The sequence below is a fragment of the Salmo salar genome, chromosome ssa09, assembly GCF_905237065.1.
Source record: "Salmo salar chromosome ssa09, Ssal_v3.1, whole genome shotgun sequence".
NCBI lineage: Eukaryota > Metazoa > Chordata > Actinopteri > Salmoniformes > Salmonidae > Salmo > Salmo salar.
Genome location: NC_059450.1, coordinates 128,534,820 through 128,554,359, shown reverse-complemented (window position 1 = coordinate 128,554,359; position 19,540 = coordinate 128,534,820). Strand labels below are relative to the sequence as shown.

General features: G+C 42.9%; 1 protein-coding gene across 2 annotated transcripts in view; it reads right to left on the bottom strand.

Annotated features, from left to right (window-relative positions):
• Nucleotides 1-19,540, bottom strand: part of LOC106612848 (Golgi SNAP receptor complex member 1) — a 49,592-nt gene that overhangs the window by 21,501 nt on the left and 8,551 nt on the right. For both annotated transcript variants that reach the window (XM_014214421.2, XM_014214422.2), the window contains exon 6: nucleotides 18,765-18,839. In XM_014214421.2, coding sequence (XP_014069896.2) covers nucleotides 18,765-18,839 — 75 coding nt within the window. The remainder of the gene's footprint in view (nucleotides 1-18,764; nucleotides 18,840-19,540) is intronic.

Sequence of the window (19,540 nt, the reverse complement as noted above, 5' to 3'; positions counted from 1 at the left end):
TAACTTTCGATGCCAATAAAAGTTTCTTGAATTGAAAGAAAGAGTGCATGAGAAAGCGCTCTCTCTCATTCCACCACTGAGGCCCATCACACATCTGCCACTACTGAGGCAGAACAGAACTACGTGAAACCACAGCAGCACTTATGAGTCTCTCAGCTTCTGGATGTCATAAAAAAAGGTACAAGGCACAAAGACAAGTCATCACACCACTGAGCCTGTACCCACTGAGAAGTCATCACACCACTGAGCCTGTACCCACTGAGAAGTCATCACACCACTGAGCCTGTACCCACTGAGAAGGGGGACTGATGAAAGTGGTGTTCTATAAATTGAGGCAACATCAAGGATGCAATATTTTTGCTGTGCCTAGGTCATATCCATATGGTCTTCACTTAGCTATGAGGTAAATTAAAATCACACAACCGTGTGTATATACAGTGCATTCAGAAAGTATTCAAACCCCTTCCTTGACTGTTTGAACATTTTGTTACGTTACTGCCTTATTCCAAAATGTATTAAACTGTGGTTTTTTTGGGGTCGATCCACACACAACACCGCATAATGACAACGCGAAAACAGGTTTTTAGAAAATACTGAAAAATAACATTTACATAAGTATTCAGACCCTATACTCAGTACTTTGTTGAAGCACCTTTGGCAGCATCAATCCTTCTTGGGTATGACGCTACAAGCTTGGCACACCTGTATTTGGGGAGTTTCTCCATTCTTCTCTGCGGTTCGACAAGCTCTGTCAGGTTGGATGGGGAGCGTCGCTGCACAGCTATTTTCAGGTCTCTCCAGAGATGTTTGATCGGGTTCAAGCCCGGGCGTCTCAAGGACATTTAGAGACTTGTCCCGAAACCACTCCTGCGTTGTCTTGGCTGTGTGCTTAGGGTCGTTGTCCTGTTGGAAGGTGAACCCTCACCCCAGTCTAAGGTCCTGAGAGCAGGTTTCCATCAAGGATCTCTGTACTTTGCTCCGTTCATCTTTGCCTCGATCCTGACTAGTCTCCCAGTCCCTGAAAAACATCCCCACAGCATGATGCTGCCACCAACATGCTTCACCGTAGGGATGGTATTGGCCAGGTTTCCTTCAGACGTGACGCTTGGCATTCAGGCCAAAGAGTTCAATCTTGGTTTCATCAGACTCTCTCTCATTGTCAGTCCTTTGAGTCCCTTTTGGCAAACTCCAAGTGGGCTGTCATGTGCCTTTTACTGAGGAGTGGCTTCCGTCTTGCCACTCTACCATAAAGGCCTGATTGGTGGAGTGCTGCAGAGATGGTTGTCCTTCTGGAAGGTTCTCCCATCTCCACAGAGGAACTCTGGAGCTCTGTCCGAGTGACCATCAGGTACTTGGTCACCTCCCTGACCAAGGCATGTCAACAATTGCTCAGATTTGGACAGGCAGCCAGCTCTAGGAAGAGTCTTGGTGGTTCCAAACTCCTTCCATGTAAGAATGATGGAGGTCACGGTGTTCTTGGGATCTTCAATGCTGCAGAAATGTTTTGGTACACTACTCCAGATCTGTGACTCAACACAATCCTGTCTCGGAGCTCTAAGGACAATTCCTTCAACCTCATGGCCTGGTTTTTGCCCTGACATGCTGTCAACAGTGGGACCTTATATAGACAGGTGTGCGCCTACCCAAATCATGTCCAATCCATTGAATTTACCACCGACGGACTCCAAACAAGTTTTAGAAACATCTCAAGGACGATCAATGGAAACAGGATGCACCTGAGCTCAATTGAGTCTTATAGCAAAGGGTCTGAATACTTAAGTAAATAAGGTATCTGTTAATTTATACATTTGCTAACATTTCTGAAAACCTGTTGTTGCTTTGTCATTATGGGGTATTGTGTGTAGATTGATGAGGATTTAAAACAATTTTTTAATCAATTTTAGAATAAGGCTGTAACGTAAGAAAAGTTGGAAAAAGTGAAGGGGTCTGAATACTTTCCGAATGCACAAATACGCGTTTGTCTGTGTCACATACAGTCTCAAAGAAAGTCATGCACGGCGAAAGATTAATACAATCACGACACCAACATGATTCTCCAAAGTTGTGCTGTCTTTCTGGTGTGTCGTGACAGTAGAGGAATCCAAGGTTGTTTTGATTCTCCTCTATACAACGGAGTGGATTACTAAAGGGCCTGTGGATCTGCAGTTGTTTAGTGGTTTTATCTCTACAGCCACAGATACTGCCTCTAGACTCCAGTTCTACTGAAAAATCCCTGAAAAATGTGAGCCTTATGTAGAGAAATATATGGCTGTCTGAATGTGTCCAGATGTTTTCTGCTACACAAGACAAAGACAGACCGATGACAGATGCACACACACATCCTTTACCATCTAGCAAAGAAATGAATCACCACATGTAGTAAGAGTACTAACAAATATGTTACCAGCTATATTATAAAGGCAAAAGCTTGAGCAAAAACATGTGCTCTGCTATGAAAGGCATGCCTGGTTAATGTCAATATCAACATTATACCTGGAGCGACACTGTGGCAGTGTTCGTGCAGAATTTGCAAAGGCCATCATGTAAACACATACACAGGTGTGTATGCATGCACAAAAAAATCAGCAAAAACATACAAGGACACCTTACCCTTCCTTCCCACATACACCTAAACATCCACACCCAACACACACATTTAAAACAGTCACCCATAACCACAAGGAAACCACCGATGCTGTGCAATAAAATGCATTATGAATTGGATTGAAGGAATTATAAAGTGTGCTTTTAATGCATTATGAAGACAGTATCCACACTTAAAACAATGAATTCGGAGCATCATGCCATAGTGGCAGGTAGATACTCAGCACAGACTGGGTGACGATGATGCAATTGCTACCTCCAGTACAGGGTGGGACTGGCTCTGTCTCTACCCAGAGCGGTTCCTGGGCAGAGAGGAGGAGCGACTCCCTCTCTGGTTCCCCAGGGCTTTCCCCACTCATGCAGAGTACATTAACATATTTGGAGCTAGCATAATATGCACCAGGCCAGCCACAGGAAGTGCAGTGGTTGGAGAGAGCGAGATGAGGCAATATAAATGGAAAGTGAGCACAAGTGGGAGACAGCGTGTATGAGTTGCTTGCGTGCGTGTGTGAGTGAGACACAGAGATAGTGGGTGAGGGAGAGAGAAAGGGATCAGACAGAAGATTATAACATAGCAGAGAGTGTGGAGGGAGATACAGAAAGAGTTAGAGGTGGGAGGGGAAAATAGAGCGAGAGAAAGAGCATGAAGACGAGGTACATTCACAGAAGCAGGATAGATAAACGATGAGAGATGGGAAAGGTTGACAGAGAGTGGAAGGGAGGGGAAGAAACAGAGAGGAAGAGATTGAGAAAGGACTAGGGCTGTTACCATGACCGTATTACCGCCATACCCGCGGTCACGAGTCTTGATGCTAGTAAAATTCCACGTGACAGTTTAGTCATGGTAATTAGGTTTCTCCAAGCTCTGATGGTCATTAGTAGCCTACCAGACTTGCTAACTGCTTGGTATTCAGCACTCTATTGTAATTCTAATCACTCTGACATTAATGCAAATGTAATCGAAAATCTAATCAAAAACACTTCATTAGAGCCCATGAGCTCATGTTGCGCAACATTTCTACAGGCTATGCAATTGCGCGAGAAAACAGTTGATGGACTCTACTAAAAAGAGTAGGATCCCATTAGATTTGATTTAGACTAGGCCTACTATTTATCAACTTTCCTAATATTAAGCACATTGCTTCGCTTTAAAACAAGTGTATAGCCTACCGATCTGGGTCGTTTCAGGAAACTAGGTGTATGTCACACGTCACTTCACAGGAGCAGCATTTGAACGTAAACATTTATCAACATTTGTTTTCCATAAATACAAATAAAATAGTTAAATTACAAGCCTAGTTGGTTGAGCCACGGAAAAAGGATGGAACCTTCCCGCTTGCCGTGATTGGCTGAGATAATGGATGAGCTGGACATGCCGGGAGATGAGTGAGGTGCTGACCTGTTGCACCCTCTACAACCACTGTGATTATTATTATTATTATTATTATTAGACCCTGATGGTCATCTATGAACGTTTGAACATCTTGGCCACTTGGTACTGTTATAATCTCCACCCGGCATAGCCAGAAGAGGACTGGCCACCCCTCAGAGTACGGTTCCTCTAGGTTTCTTCCTAGGTTCCTGCCTTTCTAGGGAGTTTTTCCTAGCCACCATGCTTCTACATCGGTGTTACGTTCCCCAGTTTCTGTGTTGTTGTGGGTTTGAATGTGTGTGTATTTCAGGAAATGGCTTCCTGGATTCCTGAAGCAACTGATTGGTTGGCCCCATCGCTGATTGGAGCTCTGACCCCTCCCTCGTCAGGGGATACAGCTTTCTCTTCCTTAAGAAACTCCTTCTCCAGCTTGATTAAAGCCAGTGTTCCTTCTTCAGGGAAGAGAGATTATTTTTATGTCCTGTGTTGGTTGTGGCGGTCAGTGAACGTTTTTGAAATTATTTTGTAGCCGCTCCTTCAGAGGCATGTCTATGACAATAGGACTTAGTGTTTTTGGTTTACATTTTTCACTTAAAGAATCAGTAAAGTATTCTGTTTCATGTGTTCCCAGGGGGGAAGGGGAACGCACCTTGGGAGTGTTTAGGCAAGAGGCCTGCGGGCATACATTACCCATAGTATTTAATCTGTCTATGCACACTAGGTAAGACCTGGGCGGACCACCCCCTGTATTTTGGTTAGCATGCCAGGTGGTGCTTAAGGTTAGGTAAGAAGTGGGAAGGCAGGTAATGTAGGAGGGGATTCCTTCACTTTTACTATCTATGCTTTGGTTCTGTCCAGCCCCTTCTCCCCACATTACCGTGTGTTAGGAATAATAAATTCCCTGTAAATGGTATTTTTCTCTGCCTCTGCCGTCCTTCCCTGCACATACGATCACATACTTTTTTCACTCCACAGGGAGTTGATGTAGCGGGGTGTTGCGTTCCCCCCTCCAAGAGGCTTATGTACCAATCTGCATTGCTTGCTGTTTGGGGTTTTAGGCTGGGTTTCTGTATAGCACTGTGACCGGCTGATGTAAAAAGGGCTTTATAAATACACTTGATTGATTTGGATTGGTCTGCCATGTAGCATGCGTTTGTCTATAACGTGAGCTGTTCAGTATGTGTTGACAGTCCTTTCAACCGCGCCATTTTTGAAAGATATAACGTTAGCCATCGAGAACTACAAAAGTTTTGCTGCTTTTCTCAACATTTACACCCTGAACTTAGCATGTGCTATCAACAGATCAGTTGGAAAAAGTGATGGGCTATTTTCTGCACACGCCACGGTCAGAATGAACCGGATTGACTTGACAAACGCTGGACAAACAAGACGTAGCTACAAACAAAACAGAGTTAAATGGTAAGAGTCTAGCTACATTTTCAGATACGTTTATATTTTTCAGAAAGTTGGTTTTATTGCTAGTTAAAGCATACTGTTAGTTAGCTAGCAAACATTAGCTTGTTGGCTTGCTAGCTAACGTTACATGTATGATCTGTGTAGTACTATTATATGAATCAAAACTATTTGCATTGCTAGTTAAAGCCTAATGTTAGCTAGCTAACATTAAATTTAGTTTGTTAGCTTTAGCTACCAGCAGACTCCTACTACAGCGATGACAATGTTTGTATTGGTAGTAGTATGAGTTGGGATTATGCCGATTCCTTGTCTAAACAAAAGAAAGACTCCACTTCGGCCGGATATTTACATGACCTATTAAATTAGCCAGGTGTGTCTGCGGGCGGTTACAGCCATCTACTGTGTGTACGTCTTATCCACTTAGCTAGATGTGGCTGGGGGGTGGTTACAGCCATCTACTGTGTGTACATGTCTCATCCTCTTAGCTAGATGTGGCTGGGGGGTGGTTACGGCCATCTACTGTGTGTACATGTCTCATCCTCTTAGCTAGATGTGGCTGGGGGGTGGTTACGGCCATCTACTGTGTGTACATGTCTCATCCTCTTAGCTAGATGTGGCTGGGGGGTGGTTACGGCCATCTACTGTGTGTACATGTCTCGACAACAGTGACTCATCGTCTTAGCGAGATGTGGCTGGGGGGTGGTTACGGCCATCTACTGTGTGTACATGTCTCATCCTCTTAGCTAGATGTGGCTAGGGGGTGGTTACGGCCATCTACTGTGTGTACATGTCTAGACAACAGTGACTCATCGTCTTAGCTAGATGTGGCTGGGGGGTGGTTACGGCCATCTACTGTGTGTACATGTCTCATCCACTTAGCTAGATGTGGCTGGGGGGTGGTTACGGCCATCTACTGTGTGTACATGTCTCATCCTCTTAGCTAGATGTGGCTGGGGGGTGGTTACGGCCATCTACTGTGTGTACATGTCTCATCCTCTTAGCTAGATGTGGCTGGGGGGTGGTTACGGCCATCTACTGTGTGTACGTCTCATCCTCTTAGCTAGATGTGGCTGGGGGTGGTTACGGCCATCTACTGTGTGTACATGTCTCATCCTCTTAGCTAGATGTGGCTGGGGGTGGTTACGGCCATCTACTGTGTGTACATGTCTCATCCTCTTAGCTAGATTTGGCTGGGGGGTGGTTACGGCCATCTACTGTGTGTACATGTCTCATCCACTTAGCTAGATGTGGCTGGGGGGTGGTTACGGCCATCTACTGTGTGTACATGTCTCATCCTCTTAGCTAGATGTGGCTGGAGGGGTGGTTACAGCCATCTACTGTGTGTACATGTCTCATCCTCTTAGCTAGATGTGGCTGGAGGGGTGGTTACGGCCATCTACTGTGTGTACATGTCTCATCCTCTTAGCTAGATGTGGCTGGGGGGTGGTTACGGCCATCTACTGTGTGTACATGTCTCATCCTCTTAGCTAGATGTGGCTGGGGGGTGGTTACGGCCATCTACTGTGTGTACATGTCTCGACAACAGTGACTCATCCTCTTAGCTAGATGTGGCTGGGGGGTGGTTACGGCCATCTACTGTGTGTACATGTCTCATCCTCTTAGCTAGATGTGGCTGGGGGGTGGTTACAGCCATCTACTGTGTGTACATGTCTAGACAACAGTGACTCATCCACTTAGCTAGATGTGGCTAGGGGGTGGTTATAGAATTTCTTTCACATGACCCATCAATTTGGACAAGTGTGTCGGGTAAGCATCATCTAATAATGATAAAATATTTTCTGGACACTTGTTTTTGGTACCACTTCACTGTACCGTTTACACTTTCTGTATCCTGTGCATGAGAAAATATCCTTTGTTTTATTAAGCTACGTTCAATTGTATTGTCCATAGTATAAAATAAAAGAATTCTAAGCAAATATTGTCTGCTAAATGAACTAGTGTAGCCCACAGCCATGTGGCGTATTTCTTCATATTATGTTTCTTTAGACTTGTCTAAAACAAATAATGGATTTATTGTGATGGTGTAGGCTATATTACATTGATTTAGACTTTGTAAAATGTAAATGTTTGTTCCAAAAGGTCTGCATCAGTGGCTTGTGTGGAAGCTAGGAGATGCTAAACGTGTTTATGCTAATTAACGCTCAATTACCGTGAGACCAGCAGTTTTTTTCTTGACAATCACCGGCTGACTAAATGTCATGAACGACACAGCCCTAAAGAGGACTAGTAGTCCTGAGAAACATCTAAGCCATATGTCTGTTTAGCCGAGTTGATACTGCAGACATTCATTCACCAGTGAGAAAGAGAATCAATTATAGAAAGAGAACAAAATAACGAGAGCAGAGAATCTCTCATTGCTAGTCTCTGAAACTGAGTGCTGAGTCATTGGCCTGCAGCCACCTTTGTTTCAACTGTCCACGAGAGACTACAGATTGACAGACACTGATTTACTGTGGAAATTTATATTTTCCAGCCCTGGAAAAAGGTATTTCCCAATAGAAAAGAGAGGACTGGATCCCTTGCCTCTTTCCTGTCTCAAACAGCACATAAATAATAGGAACATGTTCTGCCTTTAAGCAGTACAGGATTCTGCTGGAGGCAAGACTGAAATGGCCAGGGATGGACGATTAGAGAACAGAATGAGAGAACAGCAGAGAAAGAAATCAAGAGAAACGGAGTGGCGTGAGAGTGACAAAGGGAAAAATCTGTAAGGGAGCTGCAATCAGCAGAGCCACAACCAACATCAGTTTGTCACTCTGGACTGATTGGTCCCGCAGCCTGCTCCTCCCTTCCCTACATTTAAATCATGAGCAGACCTCTCTTTACAGATAGAGAGAGAGGGCGAGCGAAAGGAAGAGGCTATGTAATGGAAAGAGCGCATGAGTGGGAGACATTACAAGGGTGCGTGTCTGTGTGCATGCGAGAGAGAAAGACATGGGCCTAAACACTATGGCACAACACACTTCAAGGCCCCGGCCAAACCTGATAAGACAAGTGTTCTCTTTGGGGAAAACAGACTCTCCCGCTCTCCTCCTCTTCTCTGAGAGAGGGGGAACGAGGGAGTAACGTAGTGGAGGACAAAACACACACAGGAGTTCCCCTTGCCATTTTGGTACACAGTGAAAAGTCTACCCTCCAACTTCACACAGCCAGTCACCTTCCACCCAGATCTGATTACAACATGGATAGGTTTTAATAGATATTACATGTACTGTACTCTGATTTTAACATAGGTTATAGCATATACACAACTTAGATATAGGCCTATAGTGTTTTCAGATCCCCTTTCAATCAATGAGTATCCACATCCAAATCTAGCCTTCACCATTCACAAATCCTATGGCTTCAGATGGGACAGTGGATAATTATGTTTATAATATCTCGCAGTGACACCATACTAGGGTTATGGTGATCATGAAATTGTCGGTGACTGTCAAGCAAATAGCTGTTGGCCTGACAGTAATTGAACATGAACACATTTAGCATCTCCTGTCTTCCACACATAGCCTACAAGTCACTGATGCTGACTTTTGGAACACCTACATTTTAAAAAGTCTAATCAAGTCATGTAATATAGCCTACAACTTCACAACAAATCCATTATTTATTTTAGACAGGTCTAAAGAAGCATTATATGAAGAAAATGTAGTTTATTTCAGAAGAACAGAATACTCTGAGTTGTCCTTATGCCGATGACAACAGTGGTAGGCCAGATCACAGACAACGACGAGACAGCCTATAGGGAGGAGGTCAGAGACCTGGCTGTGTGGTGCCAGGCCAACCTCCTCTCCCTCCACGTGATGAAGACAAAGGAGATGATTGTGGACTACAGGAAAAAGAAGGCCGAGCACGCCCCCATTCACGTCGACGGGGCTGCAGTGGAGCAGGTTGAGAGCTTCAAGATCCTTGGTGTCCACATCACCAACATGGTCCAAGCACACCAAGACAAGTCGTGAAGAGGGCATGACAAAACCTATTCCCCCTCAGGAGACTGAATATATTTTGCATGGGTCCTCAGATCCTCAAAAGGTTCTACAGCTGCACCAGAGAGCATCCTGATTGGTTGCATCACTACCTGGTATGGCAACTGCTCGGCCTCCGACCGCAAGGCACTAGAGGGTAGGGCTGAGCGATATGACCAAATTCTCATATCCCAATAGCGATACACATCACAATATAGCACATTCTGTAAATTCAATGAATAAATCATTTATATAAAGTGACCACATGTAAAGGCCTATTTCTTATTACATTTTGAATTATACTTAACCTCTCTGGGCTGTGGGGGCAGTATTTTCACATTAGGATGAAAAGCGTGCCCAGAGTAAACTGCCTGCTACTCAGGCCCAGAAGGTAAGATACGCATATTATTAGTAGATTTGGATAGAAAACACTCAAGTTACTAAAACTGTTTGAATGATGTCTGTGAGTATAACATTACTCATATGGCAGGCGAAAACCTGAGAAAAATCCAACCAGGAAGTGGGAAATCTGAGGTTTGTAGTTTTTCTAGTGATTGCCTATCCAATATACAGTGTCTGTGGGGTCAGATTGCACTTCCTAAGGCTTCCACTAGATGTCAGTCTTTAGAACGTTATTTCAGGCTTCTATTGTAAAAGGGGAGCGAATAAGAGCTGTTTGAACCAGTGTTCTGGCTGAAAGCCTTTAGTTTAGTCGTGAGCACGAGCACCGTTCCCTTTCATTTCTAAAGACAAAGGAATTGTCCGGTTGGAATATTATTGAAGATTTATGATAAAAACATCCTAAAGATTGATTCTATACATCGTTTGACATGTTTCTACAAACTGTAACGGAACTTTTTTGACTTTTCGTCTGGACTTAGCGCCTGCGCCTTGTGCATTTGGAATAGTGAACTAAACGCGCAAACAAAAAGGAGGTATTTGGACATAAAGATTAACTTTATCAAACATTTGTTGTGGAACTAGGATTCCTGGGAGTGCATTCTGATGAAGATCAAAGGTAAGTGAATATTTATAACGCTATTTCTGACTTTTACTGACTCAGTAACAGGTATATCGGGTATCTGTATGGCTTGTTTTGGTGGCTGAGTGCTGTACTCAGATTATTGCATGGTGTGCTTTCACTGTAAAGCTTTTTTGAAATCTGACACAGCGGTTGCATTAAGGAGAAGTTTCTTTAATTCTATGCATAACACTTGTATCTTTTAACGTTTATGATGAGAAATTCTGTAAATTGATGTGGCTCTCTGCAAAATCACAGGATGTTTTGGAAGCAAAACATTACTGAACATAACACGCCAATGTAAAATGATATTTTTGGATATAAATATGAACTTTATCGAACAAAACATACATGTATTGTGTAACATGAAGTCCTATGAGTGCCATCTGATGAAGATCAAAGGTTAGTGATTAATTTTCTCTATTTCTGCTTTTTGTGACTCCTCTCTTTGGCTGGAAAATGGTGTATGTTTTTTCGTGACTAGGCGCTGACCTAACATAATCACATGGTATGCTTTCACCGTAAAGCCTTTTTGAAATCGGACACTGGTTGGATTAACAAGAAGTTTCTAAAATGGTGTATAATACTTGTATGTTTGAGGAATTTTAATTATGAGATTTGTTGTTTGAATTTGGTGCCCTGCACTTTCACTGGCTGTTGTCAAATTGATCCCGTTAACGGGATTTCATTTCTAAGAAGTTAATAAAATATGAGTATTTCGAACCTTTGTGCAAATTTTCAATTAAGCAATGAATGTATAAAATCTAAAAAAGGTAAATAGAAAAACACTTCAACTATAGTTGCAAACCAAGTAAATATAGGTCTAAAATATAAAGATTTTAAGGGGCTCGCCCATTTTGCATGTTATTTTGGCATTAATGCGTGTCACATATCAACTTGCATTTGTTACCTTGGGTTGAGTGTTAGCGCCAACTCACGAAACCCCCGTTTCTCGACCATGTAAATTGGGGCCATGTCTTTGCAGATCTAAGTTGTAGCGGCAGCTGTTATCTCCTTCCATCTTCGTGATTCTTTGCCATATGGTGTACCGCAGGCAAAAGCCTCTTGCAACAATTAAGTCTGTGGTTTGTTTTGAGCACTCGACTGTACAGTCGTGGCCAAAAGTGTTGAGAATGACACAAATATTAATTTTCAGAGTTTGCTGCTTCAGTGTCTTTAGATATTTTTGTTAGATGTTACTATGGAATACTGAAGTATAATTACAAGCATTTCATAAGTGTCAACGGCTTTTATTGACAATTACATGAAGTTGATGCAAAGAGTCAATATTTGCAGTGTTGACCCTGGCATGCTGTCAATTAAATTCTGGGCCACATCCTGACTGATGGCAGCCCATTCTTGCATAATCAATGCTTGGAGTTTGTCAGAAAGTGTGGGTTTTTGTTGTCCACCCGCCTCTTGAGGATTGACCACAAGTTCTCAATGGGATTAAGGTCTGGGGAGTTTCCTGGCCATGGACCCAAAATGTCAATGTTTTGTTCCCCGAGCCACTTAGTTATCACTTTTTCCTTAAGACAAGGTGCTCCATCATGCTGGAAAAGGCATTGTTCGTCACCAAACTGTTCCTGGATGGGTGGGAGAAGTTGCTCTCGGATGATGTGTTGGTACCATTCTTTATTTATGGCTGTGTTCTTAGGCAGAATTGTGAGTGAGCCCATTCCCTTGGCTGAGAAGCAACCCCACACATGAATGGTCTCAGGATGCTTTACTGTTGGCATGACACAGGACTGATGGTAGCGCTCACCTTGTCTTCTCCGGACAAGCTTTTTTTTTCCCGGATGCCCCAAACAATCGGAAAGGGGATTCAGAGAAATGACTTTACCACAGTCCTCAGCAGTCCAATCCCTGTACCTTTTGCAGAATATAAGTCTGTCCCTGATGTTTTTCCTGGAGAGAAGTGGCTTCTTTGCTGCCCTTCTTGACACCAGGCCATCCTCCAAAAGTCTTTGCCTCACTGTGCGTGCAGATGCACTCACACCTGCCTGCTGCCATTCCTGAGCAAGCTCTGTACTGGTGGTGCCCCGATCCCACAGCTGAATCAACTTTAGGAGACGGTCCTGGAGCTTGCTGGACTTTCTTGGGCGCCCTGAAGCCTTCTTCACAACAATTGAACCGCTCTCCTTGAAGTTCTTGATGACCCGATAAATGGTTGATTTGGGTGCAATCAACTGGCAGCAATATCCTTGCCTGTGAAGTCCTTTTTGTGCAAAGCAATGATAATGGCACGTAACCATGATAGACAGAGGAAGAACAATGATTCCAAGCACCACCCTCCTTTTGAAGCTTCCAGTGTGTTATTCGAACTCAATCAGCATGACAAAGTGATCTCCAGCCGTGTCCTCATCACCACTCACACCTGTGTTAACGAGAGAATCGCTGACATGTCAGCTGGTCCTTTTGTGGCAGGGCTGAAATGCAGTGGAAATGTTTTTGGGGGATTCAGTTCATTTGCATGGCAAAGAGAGACTTTGCAATTAATTGCAATTCATCTGATCACTCTTCATAACATTCTGGAGTATATGCAAATTGCCATCATACAAACTGAGGCAGCAGACATAGTGAAAATTAATATTTGTCATTCTGAAATATTTTGGCCAGGACTACTTTTTTGGGTCTCATCCCTAGACTCTCTCCGTACGGTTTCACATGATTCTTGCGTAGGTGATAAGAGGTTAGTGGTGTTTGAGCCTGTTGTCGGAACCGGCCTGCGGCATATTTTGCAGCAGACGGTTTTCTGGTCCGTGTCAGACTTTTCATACCCAAACCACGTCCATGCGCCCGAAGTAGCCCCTCTTTTAGGTACGAGCGCCATGTCTCCGTCACATTCACTCTCCTCCAGGTTTGTTTGTGTTGCAAATTTTGGAAGAACGCAAGGCATCGTCCAATTGACAAAATATATTGCCGTAAAGAGCGATTTGCGCCAACAAAATAAACGATAGAAAAACATTATCGTTTCATATTATGCTCTATCATCACACGATATATATCGCCTAGCCCTACTAGAGGGTAGTGCGAACGGCCCAGTACGTCACTGGGGCCAAGCTTCCTGACATCCAGGACCTCTATACCAGGCTGTGTCAGAGGAAGGCCTTAAAAATTGTCAAAGACTCCAGTCAGCCTAGTCATAGATTGTTCTCTCTGCTACTGCACGGCAAGTGGTACCGGAGTGCAAAGTCTAGGTCCAAGAGGCTTCTAAACAGCTTCTACCCCCAAGCCATAAGACTCCTGAACATCTAATCAAATGGCTACCCAGACTATTTGCATTGCCCCCCCCCCCCCTTTACAACACTGCTACTCTGTTGTCATAATCTATTCATAGTCACTTCCAATAACTACATACAGGGAGGTACCGGTTAGTTGAGGTAGTATGTACATGTAGGCAGTCTCGCTATTGTTTTACTGCTATTCCTTAATTACGTGTTACTTTATCTCTTATTCTTGTCTGTATTTTGGGGGAAACTGCATTGTTGGTTGGGGGCTCGTAGGTAAGCATTTCACTGTAAGGTCTACAGCTGTTGTGTTCGGCACATGTGACTAATAACATTTGATGTTAGGTCCTGATCTGGCTATGCCAATTGGCTGTGGGCTTCACTGGTTCATTTAGCAGACAATATTTGCTTAGAATTCCATGGTATTATTTTATAGTATGAAGAACACAAAGCTAAATAAAATAAAGGATATTTCATCCAAACAAGTTGAGGCTTATTCTGTGGTGAGCAGTTAACAAAAACAGCAGTACCTATGGAAAACCTATGCTTAATTTAGAGTTATTAATGAAAATGTAGTTCTACAAACATTGGGCTATATGTTTTGATTTTTAATACATTGTAAGTCTGCATGATGCAACTAATGATGATTTGAAAAAAAGTAGCATGAAAGGCATGAGCTCTTTGTTTTTTCTGCAGGCTGTACACACTTTGTCTCTCATTCACAATTTGACAAGCACTTGATAATGCCTCAAACTTCACGGTGGCATCCCCTTTGTGTGGCCCTAATGCACCCCCCCAAAAAAAATAAAATAAAAAAATTAAAAAAAAATCATGCCTTTTGCTGCACGCTCCAAATCACCTCTCACTCACGTGGCTCTCCATCACGTGATCAGGTCTTTCTAACAGGCTACAAGTGAAGACCGACACAACTACATGCGTCTTTATCCAATTCTGAGGTGCATATTGAAGATATTGGAAGAACTGTCCACATTTACTTTTCGTCAGCCAACAAGATGAGTAGGCCTAACAAACAACAAAAGCACTAGCCTGTGTCAATCTATTATCCCCCATAGTACAAAAGTCGGCCAATTCTGTGCAAGAAATGAACATTAAAAACAGTCTGGGACAGTTGTGGGATGCGATAGATCCCAAATTATTACCACCACTAGCATCAAAAAAACATTTAGCTTAAAATGTTGATAAACTATTAGGCTATTTCTTCACGTTATAAGCGCAGCAATGCACACGGCAGTAGGCGCAAATGTTACATTAGCAGAAAACACCATTATCAAAAGTCACTGCAAATGCAATTATAAAAATGTGCAACTTTAATGGTGAAAATTATGTTCACCAAACTTTAAACTCACACGCTGCTTATGTATGCCAGTTAGGCTCTACACCAATTGTAAAGCGGATTAATGCGTTTCATTTTAAATAGTTATTTGGCACTTTAGTTGTGATACAAACCTTATCAAAACATATAGGCCTATGGAATAGGCTACGAGGTGTGCAACTATGATTAGAAAGAGATCGCAAAAAAAGGCATTGTTTCTTATGCTGGGCATCATTCACAAGTGATAGGGTAATATTGTCACCCATCAGACTATTCTTGATTTAGTCTTTACATATACTAAATATATACACATGTGAAATTTGTTTTGATTTAGAATGAACCATTATCATGCACCTGTATCGAATGCCAGCCAGGTAGTCTATACTCCTGTTGAAAAGATGAACAATGTGCTTAATATTAGGAAAGTTGAGAAGTAAATATAGTAGACCTAGTCTATAGAAAGATCCTCTTTTTAATAGAGGCCTTCACTCTGTTTTCTCACACAATTTTATAGCCTATAGAAATGTTGCGCAACATGAGCTCCCATTAAGTGTTTGATTAGATTTTCGATTACTTTTGCATTGATGACAGAATGATTAGAGGGACAATAGAGTGCTGAGTACCAGGCACTTAGCAAGTTTGGTAGGCTACTAATGACCAGCAGCAGCATCAGAGCTTGGGGAAGCCCAATTATCGTAATTAAACAGTCATGTGGAAATTGACTGCCTTCATGACCGCCGGTGTGGCGGTAATACGGTCACCACAACAGCCCTACACCAGACTGCACCAAGCAGGGGTCCCAGGAAGTCTTATGTTCTGTGTGGTTTCATATGGTTCCCATTCATTTAGTCTCTTCCTCAATGAAACATTGTGTGTCCTTTTAAACAGTATCTGCCTACAGGTCAACCAGAGAATATAGAAATTGGAGTTAGTAATGAATAAAGAAATAAAACTCCTGCAGGGACAGTGCCTCTACATTTCTGGCCTGGGCATTCGATGTATATACTGACAGCTTATCATTTTCATCTGCCAAGGTAAGGTTTACCTCCTGTAGAGTAATGTACTTAGGACAAGGAGTTTTTCCTGACCATGGGAAACTGGGCACGCACGCACACCCAACCTCAAACATTTCCACTGCACTACGGAGCAGAGCTGAAAACCTTGATAGGGGCCGAAGGAAGAAATACTTCCCATTTGTTTGTGTCTAAACCTCTTTAGGCCATTACCACAGCAGCCAGTTACATATTTCATCTCTTCTTTCCTCCATCCCTCTTTCCTGCCCTCTCTTTAATACAATAGCGCTAAGGTAATAGAATCACGCCCACTAAGCTACAGCTCGCTCTCCTCCTTATCCATCATTGGTGCAGTAAGGGAAAGTCCTTCCTGTTATCTCCTGTGGTTAACATGGTATTATCCCTAAATCACATCATCATAATATCATGTGCTGCTCCCAGCTTGTTGTGTGGTGAGGCTGTATACCGGTACCGCGACAGCAAATATTAACACATTTTCCTAGATCGTATTGAATGTTTGATTATATGTCTGAGCTGGCACAGAGCTCAGATACTACTAATGACATAGATGGCCTCCGCTCTTAGACAGGCTCTGGGGACTGGTCTAGGATCAGGTTTCGAAACAAACCAAGGTTCTCTACCAAAGCATCGTGAGACAGAACTATACCCAGATCAGCCCCACGTGCCGTATTTTCTCAATGTAATGAGGGTAACAATAATATGCACTATGCAGCTGTGACATTAACAATGGATATTAGAAATTATAAACTAGGTGGTCTGAGCCCTGAATGCCGATTGGCTCAAAGCCGTGGTATATCAGACCGTATACCACGGATATGACCAAAAAACAACAACACACCTGTTACTGTTCTAATTGCATTGGTAACCAGTTTATAATAGCAATAGGCACCTCAGGGGTTTGTGGATAATGGCAAATATACCACGGCTAAGTGCTGTATCCAGGCACTCTGCGTTGCGTCCTGCAAAAGAACAGCCCTTTGCCATGGTATATTGGCCATATACCACATCCCCCTCGAGCCTTACTGCTTAATTATATTGCACAACTGCAGCATTTCAAATAAGTGCTATTTCAAGTGCTGCCTTATAAATGTTAGTCTGAGACTTAAGACAGATTCAGCAGCTGTCCCCATGCCCTACTTATTGTCATGTACTGTTAAATCACATTAATGTACACTACAACAGGATAATGTGTTTGTAGAGGTTTTGTTTGATTTCTTTACTTTATTTAATGTTCTGCACCGGCAGTTCTGTTCATGGGCCATCTCATTCACAGAGAGGGAAACTGGCTGCTTCAACCAAAACCTGCATCAGCAGCACCCGATTAAATAAAACCCAGTCAAACAGGACTTCCACCAACACAGCGTTTTGTAAGGATTCCTTTGGTACTAAAGTAAACAGCACACAGGGTGTAATGCTGGTGATAACAATGCTGAGAAGTGGACCCTACCGTCCGAGGCAACTGCTGAGACAGTCACACACACAAAAACCATGGGTCCCCTTACACTACCGTTACTATCAAATTACACACAGAAAGATACAGTACTTGAAAGAGCACATTCAGGTCAGTGACTGGAGAAATACCATTCAGCCATTGTGACAGAACAGTCAGACAGGATGGAGGTTTGTGTGTATCTGGAGAAACTGCTATTTGGGGACAATCCTTCAGTTTAGCCAGGACACACCGGGGTTAGTAGAAGAGAGCAGACCAATCAGAGATCTTTATAGTTCTCCGTTATGCCTAAATTGTCCCCTCAGTCAGATGAAGGTTTGCAAGGCCTCCCTCCTGACACTATCCATGACACATGCAACTCTGTAGTTAATGCATGTGTGTGTCCCCCACGCTGATAGGAAATCGACTACACAGAGGTAAACAAAGAATTAACCCTTGAATCCAAGTGCTCCATGTCATGCCATTAAAGTTGAGATATGATAAAATGATAGTTCTGTTGCTGTGTTGCACTGTGTGGTGCTTACGGCCTGACCTTCTACAGTACGTCCACACTGACTGGGAGTAACCTTCCTGAACTCAAATGTATAGTTGTACTATAAAGACATGACCGTGTGTGTTTGGTCGGGTTTGAGGGATTTGACCTTCAGGAGTTATTGCCTTGCTATATTTATGGGAGAATAATACATAGCGTGAATGATTTATTAATTACTCTGAATGAATTTACTTGCATGCAAAAGCCAATTAGGCCTAAATGTCCCTTAAATCTCTTTTTTCTTCTTACATTTCCTTAAAACAGATCATTAACTTAAGCAGCCAAGTTGCTGTCTACTAAAACAAATAACCAGAAATGCCCATGAATCAAGATGACACTCACTGATTTATACACCAAAACAACCTTACCCGAGCTCTACCTTTAAAATGAAAAACCCAAACAGCTTCCCATCTGTCTTTTTGGGATCAGAACTGCTTAAGCAGTGGTTAACAAACAAACAGCAAGAGCAGGGAGATCATTTCAGAGTTATTCAAAATGGCTGACTTCACCCATCAACATGAGTTATCCCAGCATTGTGCTGCCCTGCAGACTGCTATTGGCTTCTGGGAAGTAGCAGCTCCTCTGAGAACTGATACAGTTCTGAGAACTGCTCTGGGAACAGCAGAGACAACTTGTTTATAAGAACGTCTGAAAAAGCCTGAGAGAATAATTGTGAGATGATAGTATGGGTACTTGGAGAATACTACAAGATGATATTCCCAGATAATCTGGTAATTTAGGGGCACAGAAAGTCAGGAGCAGTGTGTGTGTGTTCGTTCAGGATCGTACTTTCTCAGGTGTTCATGCTCCTTCAGAAACAGTTCTGTTCTTCTGTTGTTCACTCCTGAGCCACTCTTGTATGTCCTGTTGGACAGAAAGAGAGAGAATGGGTTTAATTCATATAATACTGTGCATATAAATTAGTCAGACACAAACAACTCAAGATGACATCACTGCTATGACCATCTGAAATATTTACTGCCAAATTGATCCTGATTAATCTAAGGTATTACCAAATTCAGCCACGATTGTATTAAACACTTCATCTATGGAGTCATCCTTTTGACCATTTGAAACAAGGTTTGTCTGAATCAAGGTTAGTCTATGCAGCTACAGTCCAAGCAGACGGGCACAGTGTGGTAAAAGGACTACTTCATGTATAATAGGAGTACAGCAATGCTGAGGTGGTGGTTTAAAGAGCCAGCCTGGCCTGAATGGAAAACACTGAGGAGGGTTTCTCCTGTTGGCAACATCACCATGTAAGCTAATGGGCAGAGTCATGCAGCTCGCCCTCTCTCCACTGCTGCTGGGGGGAGAGCAAAATAGCAGCATGGGAGAAGTACAATGGAATTAGATGTGAAAAGATAGTAATGGAATGATCCACATCAGAGGGATTGGCTCATCATTGCTACAGTAACAACCTTAGTGGTTCTGCTGGTCATTGCGCTAACACTTGCTAGCATTGGCTTGCGAAACTACCTCCATACTGGACACAAATGCTTAAAAATGATATCCAAAAGTACAACTGACCCTTTGGAAATAGATACCATTGCCAAAACCCCGAA